The following is a 20,535-nucleotide window of genomic DNA, read 5'->3' as shown; positions in this document are numbered from 1 at the left end:
GTCAATCACGCCCTCCCTCCCTGAAAGCTCCGGCGGGAAATCTGTTCGCGCCCTTCTCTGGTCGGTTACAGCGCGGACGCCACAGCACTGTGAGCATGGAGCCCGCTGCGATCATCGCTGCACTTATGGCCGTTGTCAACTCCTCGCACATTATCGTCCACCTCTTCCACAGTCAGCTGCTGAGAAATCGGGCGAGGAGGTTCCGGCAGCGCGGTGAGGACAGGAATTCACAGAGTGGTGCAGACCTCTCACAAAGCAGGGTACGCCGCGCCGTGGAGATCATGGTGGCAACGGGTCAAGTTCATGGTGTGGAACGGTGATTCTGGGCCCGGGAAACAAGCACGGACTGGTGGGACCGCATAGTGCTGCAGGTCTGGGATGAATCACAGTGGCTGTGAAACTTCAGGATGCGTAAGGGCACTTTCCTTGAACTCTGTGACTTGCTGGCCCCTGCCCTGAAGCGCCAGGACACCCGGATGCGAGCAGCCCTGAGTGTGCAGAAGCGAGTGGCCATAGCCCTCTGGAAACTTGCAATGCCAGACAGCTACCGGTCAGTAGCGAACCACTTTGGCGTGGGCAAATCTACCGTGGGGGTTGCTGTGATTGAAGTAGCCCACGCAATCGTTGAGCAACTTCTCTCAAAGGTAGTGACTCTCGGAAACGTCCAGGACATCATAGATGGCTTCGCCGCGATGGGATTCCCAAACTGCGGTGGGGCTATAGATGGGACTCACATCCCTATCCTGGCACCAGCCCACCAGGCCAGCGAGTACATTAACCGAAAGGGCTACTTTTCAATGGTGCTGCAAGCACTGGTAGACCATAGGGGACGTTTTACCAACATCTTCGTTGGGTGGGCGGGCAAGGTTCATGACGCGCGTGTGTTCAGGAACTCTGGTTTGTTTAAACGCCTCCAGGCAGGTACTTTCTTCCCGGACCACAAACTAACGGTTGGGGATGTGCAGATGCCTACAGTGATCCTCGGGGACCCAGCCTACCCGCTAATGCCCTGGCTCATGAAGCCCTATACAGGCGCCTTGGACAGAGAGAAGGAACTCTTCAACTACCGGCTGAGCAAGTGCAGAATGGTGGTGGAGTGTGCTTTCGGACGTCCCAAGGGGAGATGGCGGAGCTTACTGACTCGCTCGGACATCAGCGAAAAGAATATCCCCATAGTTATTGCTGCTTGCTGTGTGCTACACAATCTCTGTGAGAGCAAGGGCGAGACCTTTTTGTCCGGATGGGAGGTTGAGGCAAATCGCCTGGCTGCAGTTTACGCTCAGCCAGACACCCGTGCCGAGAGAATATCCCAGCGGGAAGCGCTGTGTATCCGGGAGGCTTTGAAAGCAAGTTTCCTCGGAGAGCAGGGTAACCTATGACTCTCCACTTGCTTTCAAGAGAAACTGACCCTGGGCCTGTGTCTGTATGTGTCGATTTCGATCTGTGGTTACATACCCCGTTCTCCAAGTTTCCCCCACTTCCAAAGCACGTTTTAAAGCAAATTAATTGTTACACTCATTATTAATAAATCTTTGTTTTACTTTGCATTTCTGTTCAGGTGTAGAAACATGGACGCATACTGTGCTGGGTACGGTGTGCACTGATGTACAGACCGCTTGTTCCATAGAGGGATGACATCCTCCTGCTCCTACATAGGTCTCTGGGGTGGGGGACGGTTGCAAGTGGTTGTGCATGAAGGGGAGGGATTGCAGGAAGGGGTGGGTTTGCAGGAAGGGGCGAGTGGTGCCTTCTTTGGATAGGGGTTTGGATGACGGCAGTGGGCTGCGGGTTTGGGCGTAGGAAGGGGTGAGGGGTGTGGGGGAAGGGTGAGTATCTATCCGTGGATGAGGGCTCTTGTTGGGGCTCAGGGCAGCGGAGAGGCTCGGTGCTACGGTGGAAGTGCATGGTAAGGGCAGCGTGCCTTAACATTAAGGGGGTGGCAGGCGCTAGGACCCTGGACAAGCATACACATCACAGAATGACCCGGGGCAGCATACACCACACAGAGTGACCCTGGTGCCTACTGACTGCAGTGTGTGTGTGCCCTACAGTTGATCATGCCCCCAAGTCAGTACCCTGGTAATGTAGGCTATACCGTGCAATTATAAATCCCCTCCCCCCCCATACACAAAAAAATCCTCTGACACGAAAGACGTGACCGAAACAGTGAATAACAGCAAACAGCTTTTAATAATCTAATACACAGTGGGGGGATGAAACTTGGATTTGGGACTGGGTGAGCCTGTAAGGGAAGCACTTCTACAAATGTATAGCGTGAGAGGTGTGTGGTACATTAGCGCTATGCAGTGGTGCAGTGACAGTTCTCACGGCCCCTACCGCCCCTCCGTCTTGTACTTTTGGGTGAGGGGGGGGCAGGACTTCTTGGCGGGGGAGGGCGGTTGCAGATACACTGCAGGGGGGCTCTGTCCTCCTGCCTGCGGTCCTGCAGAACATCAACAAGGCGCCGGAGCGTGTCCGTTTGCTCCCTCATTAGGCCAAGCAGCGTTTGAGTCGCCTGCTGGTCTTCCTGCCGCCACCTGTCCTCCCGTTCGCTGTGTGAGCGCTGCTGCTGAGAGAGGGTCTCCCTCCACTGTCTCTGCTCTGCCGCCTCGGCTCTGGAGCAGGCCATCAGTTCCGCAAACATCTCGTCCCTAGTCTTTTTCTTTCGCCACCTAATCTGCGCCAGCCTCTGCGAGGGGGATGCCGGGGCAGTCCGGGAAAGAGCCGAAGCTGTGTGATGGGAAAAGTAACTGATTTCCTTGAACAGATACATGTTTGCGAACAGTGAACACAGTCTAGTCAGGTTCTCTGAACAAGACCATACAGGGCAACAAGTCTCACGAGATCTCAGGACAAGTTCGAGATTTCGGAATACGCTCTCATTGGCTGCGGCATTGCACAGGAGAGCGGACAAGTGGGGAGAGACAGCTGAATCCGTCTAGCAGACAGTCCTGGTAAGCCTTACAGTACATTCTGCTTATCAGTTAATGGATAGCTGTGCCCTCCTGCTAAAGGCAATCTGGAAATCATATACTCTGACCCTTTTCCAGCCACTCCCGCCAGTGCACAGGAAAGATCAATGTATGCTTTTCCTATGTGGCCTACAACACATGGCTGTTAAGCGAGGGTCATTGTTATGCAAAGTAAAAGTCAACCATTCACAACAGTAACAATACACTAATTGCCCTAATTAGATGCAGCATTTCATGAACGAGATCACCCTGATGCGGGTCCCTCGGAGTCACAAAGAGCGGATGCTAAGGGAAGCCCTGCAGAGACCAGGACCATATGCGGCCATGCTTGTGGAGGCGATGATTCCCATCTACATAAGGATGTCCTGGCGCGGAAGAGTGTGCTTCCACGGAGCACCCAACAAGGCACCTCTCCCCAGGAACCTCCTGCGGAGGCTTTTCGAGGACCTAAATGAGACCTTTCTTGAATTGTCCCTGGAGGATTATTGTTCAATCCCTATATGTGTGGACCTACTTTTCGTATAGTTTTTCATTGAAAATTTTATATATAGCATTTCTATTTTTTATACCTGTTTTATAAAAAATAAATGTTTACATGTTTATAGCACTTACCGCCTGATCCTTCCCCTGATTCAGAGTCCGGGTTAACGGCCGGGGAGGGTTGGTAGGGGATCTCTGTGAGGGTGATGAAGAGATCCTGGCTGTCAGGGAAAGCGGTTTTGTGTTCGCTGTCGCCTGCGCCGTCCTCCACAGACCCTTCCTCATCTTCCCCATCGGCGAACATCGAGGAGGAACTGTCCAGGTTCACTATGCCATCCACTGAGTCCACGGTCACTGGTGGGGCAGTGGTGGCAGACCCACCGAGAATGGCATGCAGTGCCTCGTAGAAGCGGCATGTCTGGGGAAGGGCTCCGGAGCGTCCGTTTGCTGCTCTGACTTTTTGGTAGCCTTGTCTCAGGTCCTTGATTTTCACGCGGCACTGCATTGCATCCCGGCTGTATCCTTTCTCTATCATTGCTTTGGAGACCTTCTCGAAGGTCTTTGCATTCCACTTGCTGGAGCGCAGCTCCGAGAGCATAGACTCCTCGCCCCACACACCGATCAGATCCAGGACTTCCCGGTCTGTCCATGCTGGGGACCTCTTTCTATTCTTGGATTGGCCGGACTCCTCTGCTGGAGAGCTCTGCATCGTTGCAGGTGCTGCGGAGCTCGCCCCGATGTCCAGCCAGGACGTCAGATTCAAAGTGCCCAGACAGGAAAAGGAATTCAAATTTTCCCGGGTCATTTCCTGTGTGGCTGGTCAGAGAATCCAAGCTCCGACTGCTGTCCAGAGCGTCAACAGAGTGGTGCACTGTGGGATAGCTCCCGGAGCTACTAAGTTCGATTTGCATCCACACCTAGCCTAATTCGAGCTAGCCATGTCGAATTTAGCGTTACTCCACCTGTCGGGGTGGAGTACCGAATTCGAACTAAAGAGCCCTCTAGTTCGAATTAAATGGCTACCTGGTGTGGACGGTTGAGCGGTTAGTTCGAATTAACGCTGCTAAATTCGAATTAAAGTCCTAGTGTAGACCAGGCCTTAGGGTCATGGCTACACTTGCAAGTTACAGCTCATTAAAGCAGCCCCAGGCACCCTAACTCCTCACCCATCCACACTGGCAAGGCACTTAGTGCGCCTGGACTCTCCAGCCGGAGCGCTCCTGGTAATCCACCTCTATGAGAAGCATAACGATTGCTGCGCCTCGGCTGAAACGTCCCAGCCTCAGTGTGAATGAGCTGTTGCATTACTGAGCTTTGATCAGCCTCTGGAAACGTCCCATAATCCCCTTAAATCAAGTGGCCACTCTTGTCATTGTTTTGAACTCAGCTGAAGGAATGCAGATATGCCCTTTCAAAGCTCCATTTCTGACAACCGGCATGCTTATCTGCTCTGGGACAAAGCAACCATTAGTGTGGAATGCTGCTTGCTGTGAGTGTGTGAGGCCTTGTCTACACTACAAGACTATTTCAAATCAACTTAGTTCGAATTTGTGGATTCGACCTTATGAAGTCGAATTTGTGTATCCATACTAAATACACTAATTCGAATTTCTGAGTCCACATTCACGGGGCCAGCGTCGACTTTGGAAGCGGTGCACTGTGGGAAGCTATCCCACAGTTCCTGCACTCCCCGCTGCCCATTGGAATGCTGGGTAGAGCCCCCAATGCCTGCTGGGGGAAAAAATGTGCCGAGGGTGGTTTTGGGTAACTGTCATTATTGAACCGTCACTCCCGCCCTCTCTCCCTGAAAGCGCCGGCGGGAAATCTGTTCGCGCCCTTCTCTTCTCAGTTACAGCGCGTACGCCACAGCACTGCGAGCATGGAGCCCGCTGCGATCATCGCTGCACTTATGGCCGTTGTCAACTCCTCGCACCTTATCGTCCACCTCTTCCACAGTCAGCTGCTGAGAAATCGGGCGAGGAGGCTCCGGCAGCGCGGTGAGGACAGGAAGTCACAGAGTGGCGCAGACCTCTCACAAAGCAGGGTACGCCGCGCCGTGGAGATCATGGTGGCAATGGGTCAAGTTCATGGTGTGGAACGGCGATTCTGGGCCCGGGAAACCAGCACGGACTGGTGGGACCGCATAGTGCTGCAGGTCTGGGATGAATCACAGTGGCTGCGAAACTTCAGGATGCGTAAGGGCACTTTCCTTGAACTCTGTGACTTGCTGGCCCCTGCCCTGAAGCGCCAGGACACACGGATGCGAGCAGCCCTGAGTGTGCAGAAGCGAGTGGCCATAGCCCTCTGGAAACTTGCAACGCCAGACAGCTACCGGTCAGTAGCGAACCACTTTGGCGTGGGCAAATCTACCGTGGGGGTTGCTGTGATGCAAGTAGCCCACGCAATCGTTGAGCAACTGCTCTCAAAGGTAGTGACTCTCGGAAACGTCCAGGACATCATACATGGCTTCGCCGCGATGGGATTCCCAAACTGCGGTGGGGCTATAGATGGGACTCACATCCCTATCCTGGCACCAGCCCACCAGGCCAGCGAGTACATTAACCGAAAGGGCTACTTTTCAATGGTGCTGCAAGCACTGGTGGACCATAGGGGACGTTTTACCAACATCTTCGTTGGGTGGGCGGGCAAGGTTCATGACGCGCGTGTGTTCAGGAACTCTGGACTGTTTAGATGCCTCCAGGCAGGAACTTTCTTCCCGGACCACAAACTAACGGTTGGGGATGTGCAGATGCCTACAGTGATCCTCGGGGACCCAGCCTACCCGCTAATGCCCTGGCTCATGAAGCCCTATACAGGCGCCTTGGACAGAGAGAAGGAACTCTTCAACTATCGGCTGAGCAAGTGCAGAATGGTGGTGGAGTGTGCTTTCGGACGTCCCAAGGGGAGATGGCGGAGCTTACTGACTCGCTCGGACATCAGCGAAAAGAATATCCCCGTAGTTATTGCTGCTTGCTGTGTGCTACACAATCTCTGTGAGAGCAAGGGCGAGACCTTTTTGTCCGGATGGGAGGTTGAGGCAAATCGCCTGGCTGCAGTTTACGCTCAGCCAGACACCCGTGCCGAGAGAATATCCCAGCGGGAAGCGCTGTGTATCCGGGAGGCTTTGAAAGCAAGTTTCCTCGGAGAGCAGGGTAACCTATGACTCTCCACTTGCTTTCAAGAGAAACTGACCCTGGGCCTGTGTCTGTATGTGTCGATTTCGATCTGCGGTTACATACCCCGTTCTCCAAGTTTCCCCCACTTCCAAAGCACGTTTTAAAGCAAATTAATTGTTACACTCATTATTAATAAATCTTTGTTTTACTTTGCATTTCTGTTCAGGTGTTGAAACATGGACGCATACTGTGCTGGGTACGGTGTGCACTGATGTACATACAGCTTGTACAATACAGGACGGACATCCTCCTGCTCCTACATAGGTCTCTGGGGTGGGGGACGGTTTCAAGTGGGTTTGCAGGACGGGGCGAGTGGTGCCGTCTTTGCATACGGAATTGGATGCAGGCTCTGGGCTGTGGTTTTGGGCGTAGGAAGGGGTGAGGGGTGTGGGGGAAGGGTGAGTATCTGTCCGTGGATGAGGGCTCTTGTTCGGGTTAACGGGCGGGGAGGGTTGGTAGGGGATCTCTGTGAGGGTGATGAAGAGATCCTGGCTGTCAGGGCAAGCGGTATTGTGTTCGCTGTCGCCTGCGCTGTCCTCCACAAACCCTTCCTCATCTTCCCCATCGGCGAACATCGCCGAGGAACTGTCCAGGTTCACTATGCCATCCTCAGAGTCCACGGTCACTGGTGGGGCAGTGGTGGCAGACCCACCGAGAATGGCATGCAGTGCCTCGTAGAAGCGGCATGTCTGGGGAAGGGCTCCGGAGCGTCCGTTTGCCGCTCTGACTTTTTGGTAACCTTGTCTCAGGTCCTTGACTTTCATGCGGCACTGCATCGCATCCCGGCTGTATCCTTTCTCTATCATGGCTTTGGAGACCTTCTCGAAGGTCTTTGCATTCCGCTTGCTGGAGCGCAGCTCCGAGTGCACAGACTCCTTGCCCCACACAGCAATCAGATCCAGGACTTCCCGGTCTGTCCATGCTGGGGACCTCTTTCTATTCTTGGATTGGCCGGACTCCTCTGCTGGAGAGCTCTGCATCGTTGCAGGTGCTGCGGAGCTCGCCCCGATGTCCAGCCAGGACGTCAGATTCAAAGTGCCCAGACAGGAAAAGGAATTCAAATTTTCCCGGGTCATTTCCTGTGTGGCTGGTCAGAGAATCCAAGCTCCGACTGCTGTCCAGAGCGTCAACAGAGTGGTGCACTGTGGGATAGCTCCCGGAGCTACTAAGTTCGATTAGCATCCACACCTAGCCTAATTCGAGCTAGCCATGTCGAATTTAGCGCTACTCCACCTGTCGAGGTGGAGTACCAAATTCGAACTAAAGAGCCCTCTAGTTCGAATTAAATGGCTTCCTGGTGTGGACGGTTGAGCGGTTAGTTCGAATTAACGCTGCTAAATTCGAATTAAAGTCCTAGTGTAGACCAGGCCTGAGAGAGATGAACTTACAAGACAGCATGCTGACACACTCTCAGCACCCCAAAAACCCACTCTCTCTCCCCCCACATACACACTCCCTGTCACACTCCACCCCACCCCCTGCATTTGAAAAGCACATTGCAGCCACTTGAACACTGGGATAGCTACCCCAATGCACTGCTCTTTGTGGTGTTGTAGAGCTGCTAATGTGGCCACACCAGTGCGCTTCCAGCTGAGAGTGTAAACACTAGGCAGCGTTTTCCCTGCTGCAGTTTCCAAAGGCTGGTTCAACTCCCAGCGCTCTATGTCTGCAAGTGTAGCCATGCCCTTAGTTAATTCAGATCAAATTTCCTTAGTGTCCCTGTGTAGACAAGCCCTAAGTCTCCTTTATGGATCTAGTACAGAGTCCCTGTGTGATATTGGGCAAGTCACTTAAAGCAAACTTTACACAAGTGGCCACTAATTATATGTTCCTAATTTTCTGGGTGCCTGACTTGAGAAGCTGGAGTCTGATTTGCAGAAGTGCTGAGCACTCAGTGTTGCAACTGAAGTCATTGGGAGCTGTGATTTGAACATATAAATGCTATATAATACTGAGTACACTGCAGGTCAAGCCTTAGGCACCAAAAATTAGTGGATGCTTTTGACTTTAATCTCTCTGTGCCTTGGCTCCTCCTCATCTCACAGGGTGTTGTGAAAATAAATTTGTTAATATTTGTGAAGCAGTCAGATCCTATATTGATAAGCATCATAGAAAAGCCAATAAGGAAATTAATTTTGTATTCAGAGCAGAGTCTGAATAGGGCATAGGACCATATATTGCACAATTTGGATAAAACAAAATACTGAATAGCGCCTCACTAAATGAGCACTGTCCATCTTGTGCTCTGAATTAAGCAGGGGTTTTGTGAGGAAAAAATAGTATCTGATCATGTATCAGAGGGGTAGCTGTGTTAGTCTGATCATGTAATTAAGGTCTGTATCATAATACATACTCACAAAGGGTCTGTATTAAGGTTGTATAGGCAACTTTTATTCTGGCATTTCCTAACTTTTGAGTGCTTGATTTTGCAGCCATCAAGTTCTTTTAAGATAATTTTGGGTGTTTAAGATATAGACATAATGAATACTCCCTCCTGTTTGGTATTTTAACAACTTACATCATGAAGAATTATGTTAATTTCTGCTGAACCTGTGGTGAAAGCCAACCCAGAATGATAAATGAGGATAATTTAATGAACCCAGCTCTCATTTTCTGTAAAATAACTTTTGAAAGAGGAATCACTGGACACGGAGCAGCTTTGTATTTACACAGGTCATAAGGCATGTCAGTTTGGTGATCTGCTCTTAGCAGGAAGTCCTTAATTAGAAAATTCCTAGAGAGAGCTGCAGCTCCCGGTAGGTGCTTATTAAGATCTCAGGACAAAAAGTATTAGTAGAAAACCTTGAGGAATGTACAGAGAACTCAGGTTATGTTATAACGCAAGAGTGAATTGCTATTAACATAAAAGAGTGGCAATCAAGATGGGATGCTGGATTTTCAGTGAAAGTCTGTCAGTTCTGTTATTAGTAAGTATCTCTTTAGTATTAAAAAAAACTAATTGGCTATATATAAGTATTTTAAGCTTGTTTAAGAGGTTTTTTATGGTTTGCTTACAGTAAATGAACAAGTGAAATGTAAAACCTGTATAAAATATTCAACAACTTTTATAAATAGCCTTTATAACAATTTAATGTCTTACTATATTTTTTAAGCATTTTACTTCTCAGATTAAGGGAACAGTAGTTTATAATTGTATTTGAAATTGTGCTCTGAATTATTTTCTGATTTTTTGGGTAAGGGAGTTCCATCAATCTTCCCAACTCTTTTCACTTCTGGAAGTCTTTAGTTTTCATTGTTATTGCCTTTTGCAAACACATACACTACCATGCTACATCTTATACCTAAGAACAAGTGTACTATCTGACATTTATTATGTGATGATATGTCCTCTATTGGGGGACTATATCCTGCATTTGCCAAAAGATAGACTCAGTCTGATAGGTATTTTCCATTTCTAACTTCTGTGATCTTCTAGAACTATGTTTCATACTGGTATTGAAATACTCCCCAGGTCCTTTTGAAAGAATACCACAAATGATTTAATATGCAGTAAAATATCCAAGGTGTCATTAATCACTTAACCGCCCCCCATTTTTATTGTAGCTGGTGTGGCTGGGATTGAATTTATATCTGTTTATTGACACATTCCACTGGTATGAAGAAGATGATGCTTACCTTTATACACGGGTTATGCTGGGTGTAAGTATGAGTTAGACTGCTAAGCACCTTCTCAAAGGAGAATGTTGTAACATGCATATTTTATTATCAGCCTCTACTGTACTAATTTTGCAGATACTGAGTAATTTTTCCAAATGAGAGACTTGCTTTTTAATATGTTTCCTTTCTTCTTTAACCTACCCCCAAATTTGTAATATAATTTTTTATACCATTATGTGTACAGTCAACACTGGCTTGGGCGAGAGCTTCTGCAACATGCCTTAATTTTAACTGCATGTTAATCCTGCTACCAGTCAGTAGAAACCTTATTTCATTCATAAGAGGAACAAGCATTGTAAGTACAGTTTTTGAAATCCATGTATTATTTTCTATTTCTATAGCTCATCAATGTTATCCAAATCAAAAATTTCAAAGGAATGTAATTGTTAGAAAAATCTGTGCATTTAGTTCTGAGTTATTATTGTTTACACTGTTATTATATGCCCATAATTAAAAGGAGACTAATCATTTGTAGCTTTAGAGGCAACACTATTTAGGGCTAGATTCTGCATAATACTGGTGATGCAAAGTGTTGTGCATATAAGCACAAAGTAAAATGTGACGGTGTAGACAAGGAATATAGGGGAATTCAACTTGCATTAATGGAGAACGTTGCTGTGTATCCATCATGTTACTCCTGTCTAGTGGCAAGATGAAGGCCAAAGTGAGGAACACACAGGTGAAGCCTCATGACTCCAATGAAAGTTGAGATTCTCACATACTCACATGATTTCAGGAGGCAAGGCTTTAAGAAAAAACCCAAACATTTCTAGACTTGCAATAAAATCACAGGAGTTGGCAATACTGTAATAATGTGCACACTCTTTATGCACTACATAAGAACTTACACGATCAAGACCTTATTCAATAATTGGTTGCCACTGGATTTCTGCCATTCAACCCCCAAGTGTACTGAATCCCTGTGAAAAATACTTGAATAAATCATGTCAATATGTAGCATGCAATTGCTTAATTAAAAAAAAAAAAGCTGTTGAACTCACCATCCCCTTTTCCCTATGTGTGAGTTGGAAATAGTAAATTGAGTTAACTATAACTTGTAAAATTAGTTTTGCTTTTTTGCCAAGTGTTGTAGAGGAGCACTGAGGAGACAACTTGACAAAAACCTCACATTTCATAAGATAGTTGCCTATGGAATAGCTGTAAATGCAAGTAAGTTTTCTATTTTTCCTGGTTTGTCTTTCAATTGTTGCTTAGTAATGATATAGTGATTCTACCTAATATTGTAATCTCTGTATGCCATCCACCTGCCTCAACAGGTTGGGGGAACTTGATAGGGTCAGACATCCACTAAGACTAAGAGACACTAGGTAGCTCCTCCTGCTGGCAGTTTCTGGCACCCATTAGCCAGCTGAGGAGAAGCGGGTGCTGATTGCCCAGCATTCCCCAGTTCCAAGGATTTAACCAGGCACAGGGGCCATGAGGAGCATCCTTCAGCACTGGTTTCCAGCGCAGTTAAGAGAATAAAATGAACTGGTCCCAGAGGTAAAAGACCTGGGATTTTGGTGATGGGCCTTGGGTTCATGAAATCCTCCAGATGGCAGAGAGGGTGCTAGAACTTAGGGAGAGCCGAGTCCTGAGGACAGCCTACCCTGAGTTGTGGGTTATAGGGTAAGGAGCTCCGTAACTCCTGCACTAGAGCCAGTTAAATGCCTGGTATAGGAGCGTATGAGTGATTAGAGCGTAGCGCTCCTCTGCTGTGCTAAAGTCTAATAAAAGTTGCAGCCTCCTGCTTAATTCCATGCATGTGTTTGTCTTCATTTTGCTACTGTGTCTGCATAAAAAACTCTGATACACTCACTGCTATAGTATGACCATTTAGTGAGTGAAACTTTAAATATCACAGGAATCCTTCCTGCTGGCCACTATTGTGCACAAAATTCTAGTTTTTGCTTTGGTAGAGTTTATAACATTTCAGCTGCAATAGTGCCTAAAGGTTACCCTTCTAATAGTTCCATCAAGCTTTAGAAACTTACTGCCTAGTGTAAAGACCTGACTTCAGTAACATTTAGCAAATCCTTGAGAGAGTGTAACCCACACACTTCCTGGGTGTGATGTTCTGTCCCCTCGGCACCAAAACCACTGAGAGAGAGAGTTTAAAGAGTCTGCTCTACACCCTTAGCTAACAGGCATAAGACTTTTAGCTCATGCAGTAGAAGCTCATGCACTAAGCTCCAGGGACCACCAGTTCAATCCCACCCGCCTACAAGTGGGATCTGTTGGCCTTACAAAAGGATATTTGGGGGGGAGGGTAAAGCAGGAGAAATGAAGGGGTTAATTAAGGTTGCTACAGCCACAATAAATTTTACTGTCAGAATTCTGCTCAGAATGTCATGGTTGATCTTGACTCTAATATTCTGGTCTTTCTGTATGAAGGATCTGCTTTCCCATGCATGTATCTGACATTAACCTTTCCACGGAGGGAGAGCAGAATATGGAATCAGGATCCTCCATTAAGATCCAAGAGCTGAATTTTATCTTTTGGATGTAATGTTAAAGTAGTCAGAAGGGAAAGTAGAGGAGGTGGAATATGTATTTTCTAGTATATTAGGCTGACTTGCTTATCTGTCATGTCCATTCACTTATCAGAGTTCATTTTCAGCATAGATCATATTGCTAGAGAATGCAACATTTTTTCCCTTTAATTAACATATCAACCCAGCACTGTAAATCAACCAACTTCTATTTGGTGTATAATTTCTGTCGTGCTCCAAAATGTGAGTAAAATTACACTGTCAATTAAGCCCTTTTTATTTTTGTTTTTTATATTAGTGTAAAAATGTTTGCTAGTGTGTTAAACTGGACATTTTTTGAAATGCAGGGTTATCAGAAAAGTGTTTACTTTATAATTTCAGTAATTCTAGAGATTTACACACAACAGTTGTTGTCAAGTACCAGAAAGCCAGTACTTAATCCTGACTATCTATAGGGGGAAACTGATGATGAGATTGAAAAAAGAAAACATCAAAACAAAAGGACATCTGAATAGTGAAACATTACAACTTACAAACTCATGTTTCCTTTTAAAAACAAGTGAGAAAAATATTTTGTTTGGGAAATACTGAGTTCATTCTGATATCCTTTGTGTTAAGAAGGGCCAGAAACTCAGTTGTTTAAAATACAAAATTAAATGCTACAGAAAACTCCCAATATTAAACTTTTAGTCTACATCTGTACATTGTGTGGAAAATCACATTTATCTGTTTGCACTATAAGCTGTTACCCATAAGTATATGGAGTTCCTTGTTATAATATTTAGCAATATTAAGATGATGTGCAGAGAAAAATGGGAAATATTTCAGTCATAATTGTCAAATTCTTTTTTGTATGCTGAAAAGCATTATAGTTAGTACAATCAAGTACCACACAAGACCATTGGAAATTTTCTAGTTAGTTGTTCTAACAAGTAAATTTTCTCCTATGGTTTCAAATATGGCAGTAGGAAGCTAAACTAATTTGCTGATCAAATCACTGAGCTTGATATCTGAACAATATAAAGTTGGAAATCATTTTTTGTTTAATAATAAAATATCACAAGTATTTGTCTCTGCTTTTTAATTATTATTTTAGCACTTTCACTTAGTAGCATGCTAAAGATAATCAGAGCAATATTATTAATCTAGTCTATTATCTTACTTCTCAAACAGTAGACTAGCTTGGCAGAGGTTTTTGTGGTCTTGGGGAAAGTTTGTAGCTAAGTTTCCATACCAATCTTTAATTTTTCATCAGTTCTTATACAAATTCAACTGTAGGCTTCAATTGGCTAGGTGTAATTAGAGCCTGGTGGAAGTAGGTAAGTTGGAAGAAAAAGAAAGAGGAAACAATGTTATCTATAATCAAAGGGCATCACTGAAAATTCAATAAAGGGAATTCTGCTTAGTGTGGCTTCCTGACTTTCTTCATACCTGTCTATGATAAGAGCGGCTTAGGAGTTACTCACGCTCTAATAAATCTTCCCTATAGACCTGTAGAATAAAATCGTAGTTTCATACTCTCTCAACTTGATCCACACAGATCATTCAAGATATTCTAATTCACATGGGATAGTTCAGTTAAAAAATAGTAACTTGAACCTAAAGATCTTTATAAGAGAGGAGCAAATAATGTTTCAGACAATTTCTCTCATATTCATTTTCTTCCTCAAAAGAAAGTAAATTTATATATTTACAAATCTTACAGTTCCCCCCTCTTTAAAAAAACCTAAAATCTGAAACTAGAGTGTCATAATATTAGTGCTGGTTTTAAAGGTAACCTACAAAAGAAAAAGAAAGAAAAAATATTTTATTTTTACTTCTTTATGACATAAAGGTAGTCTGAAAGGGTTGGCTTTTTCTGCTTAGCTTTAATATTAAAAACCTACCCCGAATTTTCTAAAATAGCTCTATCTCCAGTCCTAATTTAGTCCTCCAGAAAAAATCAGGGAAGACAAGATTCTATATTCCCAGTATTTCTGAGCACAATATAATGCAAAGCTCTCACCATCCCTCACCTTTATTATGCAGAAAAGCTTTAAATTGGGAACAAAGTTAATAAAACAAACAAATAAAAAAATCCAAAATTGAGAATGTATGGAATTTAATATCAAAATATATCAGATAGTGTGCTGGGCTCGGTATGCTTATACATTGGTTGTATTACACAGATTCATAATTTAATATATTAAAAGATATGATTTTGATTTTTCTTGAAGTTCAAAAGGAACAATCCTGTGACAACAGAAAGCAGAGTAGGTGATGCTGCTATAAAACTTAGGGTCAGTTAACTGAAGCATTCACAGACTTAGGCAAGACCACTGACTTAGTGAGGTTACAAAGGACAAGATTTTGACCCTTTGAGTTTATAATAGTGGGAATACCAAGATGGTTAATTAGTAGGCACTAACTTCAAAATGATTATTATCCTAGGCAGGCATGCAGAAAAAGAAAGATAAGCACATGCCCTTAGATAAGCACATGCAATTTCTATTTAGTTCAATGAGAGGTGTATATGCTTCACTGACAGCAGAATTGGCTGAACAAGACTAACTAAATTGGCCAGACTTACAAGAATGTAATTATATTACATTTCTTTTTGTTCTTTTTTAAATTATTTTTAAGATGCACTATGGACACTGAACTCTAATTGCAGCCCTCTTCCTTTTTTGTCCCCTCAATAAAAGCATGTGATTTGAACTCAGTGGTGGACTAGAGGAAAAATGTAAAGGCTAGCATGCAAATTACTACACTTGCATACCATTTCTAAGGTTCCAGATTTTACTAATAAAAAGGGCTAAATCCTGCAGCCCTTACTCAGGCAAAACTCCCACTGATGTCAAAGGAAATTTTGGTTGAGTAAGGAATGCAGAATTTTGCCCATAGTATATGTTTACTCATGAGCGGTGGGAAAATACTGGTAAAAACAAATTATAGATGAAGCATTCTAAGCTCTGTACCCATAATGAATAAATTGGGAGCAATAAAAAATGCTCATAAATTTCAGGAATTTGTACAGTGGCTTTTGAAAGTACTTAGCAAATTCCACACACTGTAGATCTTAGGAAACTCCACAAAATGCACTATAGAGATATAAAATGTTTTAGCTAATGGCAACGTGTCTGGTGCCAGACTTTTTACTTTGCTACAACTATTGTGCATTAAAGGAACCACACTGAAAATGGAATTAGAAGTTTGCATTACTCTTACTAGCCTGCTATAATTCACTTTTAGATTGAATTATTTTTTTCTTCTAGTGGCACACAAGAAACTATCAGAAGCACAAATCTAATAAAACTCAAGCCAGTACTTAAGATCATAGAAGACCCAGGGAAATCAACATTCTGAATGCATTTGTTTGAATTTTAATATTTTTTCTGTATAGGATTATATTTTGTATGTTAACATCTTGCACAAAGTAACTTCCAGGAAAGCACAGTCTGGCTCATGCTAGAAGACTTGTGCTATATCTGTCAGGTACAAGTTGGAGTGATTGTCACCCATCAGAAGGAAGAAAATTCTAGGTCTAAGTAGATTTCTTAGTAAGATCCCCAAAACATGAGTCTGGTAGGATGTGTTTGCATTGGGAATAGAACTCTGATTATGGTAGAAGAAAAGAATAATGTGCTGCTGATACCAAATAACATTTTTACAATGATTAGAGCTAAATGTCTTAGATAAACTATAGTGGAAATCTGTTGTTTTCTTTTTCACAGAAGAGGTACAGCAGTGGGAGCTGCAATTTAGGCTTTCCCCATGCTGCCCTAACTGAACCTGACACTGAAGGACTCACTTATTGGGGGGAATAGGTTATGACTATTCAATCCTGGGGTTCCCCTTTGGAATCACCCATTGCATTTGTCGTCGTTTTGTGATGTGGTAGTTTCTTTGTCCAACAGGAATTAAGACCTCTGAAAACACTTATTAGGTGGCACCAATTATGTGTTACTTCTGACATTAATAAAATTTGCATACGTGCCATTGAAGTGAAAGGCTCTATAAACATTTTAGCAAGGGAACATGCCTAATTTTGAGTGAAACCAATCAATTTTATGGTGTATCATTCCTATTTTCAAGAGCACACCTTTCCATGGCACCAAAAGCTAAAGGGCAGTACATTTGGGAACACAAGAAATGACATCATCGGGACCACAAACATGGGAAGATTATGTTGAAGCTGTTATTCCATTTTATACTTTGAACATAACTGGTTGCCATGTATTACACACTGAAAAAAGTCTATTTTTGTTGTTGATTACTGTGTAAAGATCTTAATCCACAAAGAGACTTTTTAAATGTTTCATGTCATAGTTAATAAAATGATGCTGGCATGTGTAAATATACAACTTTAACTTCTGTTTGCATAACTATCTCTTTCAAACAGTCATCCATATTGTTGCACATCTGGTCAACATAGAGCGATATCATATAAGTCAATCGAAGGAAGCAGGGGGGTTGCAGAATAAACTTTCTGGCATTGGCAAAACACCAAATGAAAGCTACTTGAACCCAATTAGAAGCTATGAAGTGGTAAGTTGTCATTAGGTGCTTGCTGGCTTTCCTTATCTGAAAAATTGTCCTCTGCAGGTTATTTTATTGATAAAACTATATTTCAATACCTTTTAAGCAGAGCTAGGAGATGCTGTCAAAGATTAACCTGAATTTCAGCTGAAAACAATAGCTAAAAAAATGCACTTTTCAGGTTTTCCAGCTCAGAGAAATGTGTTTACTATTTAAATTAGTTTAGGGAGGAGATAAGTGGGGTGTAGATGATGAGTATTATTAGTTGAAAATTTATTAAACCTGTAAGCTATTGATATATGAAATATGGCTAACCACCTCTGACAAGAAAAAGAGAGAACAATATTTTAAAATAAAAATAATAATAGTACATAATGAAACTTCTTTCACAGCTGGTGTTAGGCTCTCACAGTGGTTTTGCAAGGTTTCCTTAATTTGCAGCTAGCTTCTACTCATTGTTAATTGGTGTACATTGGGAGTAACTTCATTGACTCTGGTGGACTTGCTCTTGATTTTATACCAGTGTAAACAACAGTAGATTTTTTTCCTCAATGAGTTCAGGCTGCAGCTAGTTGATTTTATTTTTATAGTTATTGCATTATACCATTGTTCACACTGGTGTTATTTGCTTGCTTGTGTATAATGTCACATACTTCAAATATAATGAGAATTATAGGTGCTAAGTAGAGAGCCAGGAATGGGAAAATAAGCATCTGGATTGAAGGTGGAAGGGCAAGCATAAATCTGTGTATTTACATTGTTTTGCAAGTGTAAAGTTATGATATTATTGTATTAATTATTTTTCAACTGACAGTGACTATTTCATCTGCTAAAAGAAAGAAAAATCAAATCTCATACACATCAAGCAAATAAAAAAACTACTCCACTAGCATCAAAGGCCTGAACATACATGGCCTTGACCTGAACGTTGGCAATCCAGGCAGGTCTCTCAGACCCATGGGTAAAGAAAATTCTAGAGTTTAGAGCCCTGGCTGGGACACTCTACCCACAGTCACCAGATGCACATGTGATGTGTTCACCACTGATTGAAGAAGAAGAGTTTGTAGGTTTTAGAGGGGGCCCAACACCCTTTGGTGGTTTACTCCCATTTTTCTGAGGTAAGCCTACTCTCCCAAACACAGTGAAGTAAATTTCCTGATGACCTTTCCAAACCTCTTAAATAATAATACTAAATGTATGTAGCCTATATTTTAATCTTTTGATAATTATTTTTACATTTCTTTTATTGCCCACTTGCATCTGTCTCTACATTCTGGATAAGTCTGTCTTTCTGAATAAATTCAAACAAAGGATTTCTTCCACCTTTACAGAAGAAAGTTCTGAGAGCAGTAATTCAAGTATTCTTTTCAGTTTAGTTATGCCTCTGCAGTAGCAGCGCACTAAGAGTCTTTGACATTTTTCATTGTTTCATCTCAACATTCAAACTGGCCAGTGTAGTGTAAATGGTCAAAATGTCATCTAGATCAATCCTGTTCACATGTAATAGGATCTGAACATATTCATCTCAGACACCAGTTTGAAAATATACTCTGTGCTGTCAAGTCTGAACATCTGAGAGTAGTTCAACTCTAAAAATGGCACTGTGGAACTTATCACCTCTCCAGCACTTCCATATCAAATAAGTTCACTTTACAAGTAAAAATATGTTTTTTTCTAATTCTAACCCTACAAAGTCAACTCGGGATCTGGAAGTCAAGCTGGGTTCTTTCATTCTTGTGCATCATCCACAGTAATCTAGGGTCTGCAGGCCACGTTAGGCCTTCAGTTACACTGTATGAAAATGGTTACTTATCTTGCAGTATCTGTTGTTCTTTGAGATGTGTTGTGCACATACACATTCCACTGTAGGTGTGTGTGCACGCGTGCCAGTGCATTCGAGTTGGATATGCCAGCAGTAACACTAGGTGGCACATGCACCACTGCTCTCTTCGTGCTTTCAGGGAAGGGCATAAAATGGGCATCTTTGCCACTTCCCTCTCCAGTCCTTCACATGGCTGTAATAATTCCAAAGTAGAGGGAAGTTGGGAGGGTCATGAAATATATATATGCACAACACATCTCAAAGAACAACAGTTACTGCAAGGTAAATAACCTTTTTTTCTCCTTTGAGAGATTATGCATATATACCTTCCACTGTAGGTGACTTTGCAGGTAGAGAGACTTTGGATCATCTGAAGAGGGATTGTAACACCAATTTGTCAAGAGAGGTCTGAATGATGGCATAATGAGTAGAGAAAGTATGCACAGACCACGCTGCTGCCTTGCATATATGACCTATTGGGACATTACTCAGAAATGCTGTGTCATGGAGGAGGGATAGCTCAGTGGTTTGAGCATTGGCCTGCTAAACCCAGGGCTGTAAATTCAATCCTTGAGGGGGTCATTTAGAGAACTGGGGTAAAAATCTGTCTGGGGATTGGTCCTGCTTTGAGCAGGGGGTTGGACTAGATGATCTCCTGAGGTCCCTTCCAACCCTGAGATTCTATGATATTGAGTGGGGCCACCCCTGTTGGCCCAGTGTGGAGTTGGTCATACAATCATCGGGATTCTCTGTTGGGTCAAACAATTGTGATGGGAGGGACTGTGGGGCCAAGTAACTAAGCAGTCCATAGTCCCTGGAGTGTGGGAAAGCAAATGCTCAGTCTCGAACATCCTGGCTGGGGCAAACAATAGTAGTTGAGGGGTCTGACTCTCTGGACAGGGCAGACCAAGCAAACAGTCTGTAGCCCGTGGGACGGGGCAGAGCAAACACTCAGTCTCCAACTAGGGCCCTCGGTGGCCACGCGTAGTGACAGTGCAGGGGACAGAGGGCAGAGGAACCCAGGCTCTAGAAAGCCATAAAATTCCCTGTTGAGCATTGGCTTCTAATACATAAGGCCCATTTCAGGCATCTTCTTGGTTGGCAGCAGTTCAGCATCCCAGTCAGTCTCCAAGGTTGGCTGGTCATTCACAGCGTAGTCTGGGTCCACAGTCCCAACAACCTGGACAGTCACTGGTTCCTCTACAGGAGCCCGCAGAACATGTCCTTCCTCCTCCTCCGCCAGCCCCAACTGAGCTGGGCTGCCTCCTTTTATCTGTCTCTTCCAGCAGGCATGGGGAGTGAGTCCCCTGGGTCCACAGTGATTTGTCTGGTCCCGCTGGCCCCAATGTGGTGTTGGTACACCCCATCACATGCTGATGTAGTGGAGTGAGCCTTGG

General features: G+C 44.0%; 1 protein-coding gene across 1 annotated transcript in view; it reads left to right on the top strand.

Annotated features, from left to right (window-relative positions):
* The first annotated feature begins 9,435 nt into the window (after positions 1–9,435).
* The window catches only part of NOX3 (NADPH oxidase 3), a 47,473-nt gene continuing 36,373 nt past the window's right edge, over positions 9,436–20,535 (top strand). The window contains exons 1-5 of the mRNA XM_045009410.1: positions 9,436–9,555; positions 10,193–10,288; positions 10,491–10,601; positions 11,392–11,476; positions 17,180–17,325. Coding sequence (XP_044865345.1) covers positions 9,511–9,555; positions 10,193–10,288; positions 10,491–10,601; positions 11,392–11,476; positions 17,180–17,325 — 483 coding nt within the window. The 5' untranslated portion in view covers positions 9,436–9,510. The remainder of the gene's footprint in view (positions 9,556–10,192; positions 10,289–10,490; positions 10,602–11,391; positions 11,477–17,179; positions 17,326–20,535) is intronic.

This window comes from Mauremys mutica, chromosome 3 (genome assembly GCF_020497125.1).
Source record: "Mauremys mutica isolate MM-2020 ecotype Southern chromosome 3, ASM2049712v1, whole genome shotgun sequence".
NCBI classification, from domain to species: Eukaryota; Metazoa; Chordata; order Testudines; family Geoemydidae; genus Mauremys; species Mauremys mutica.
This window is presented reverse-complemented; position numbering and strand designations above follow the sequence as displayed.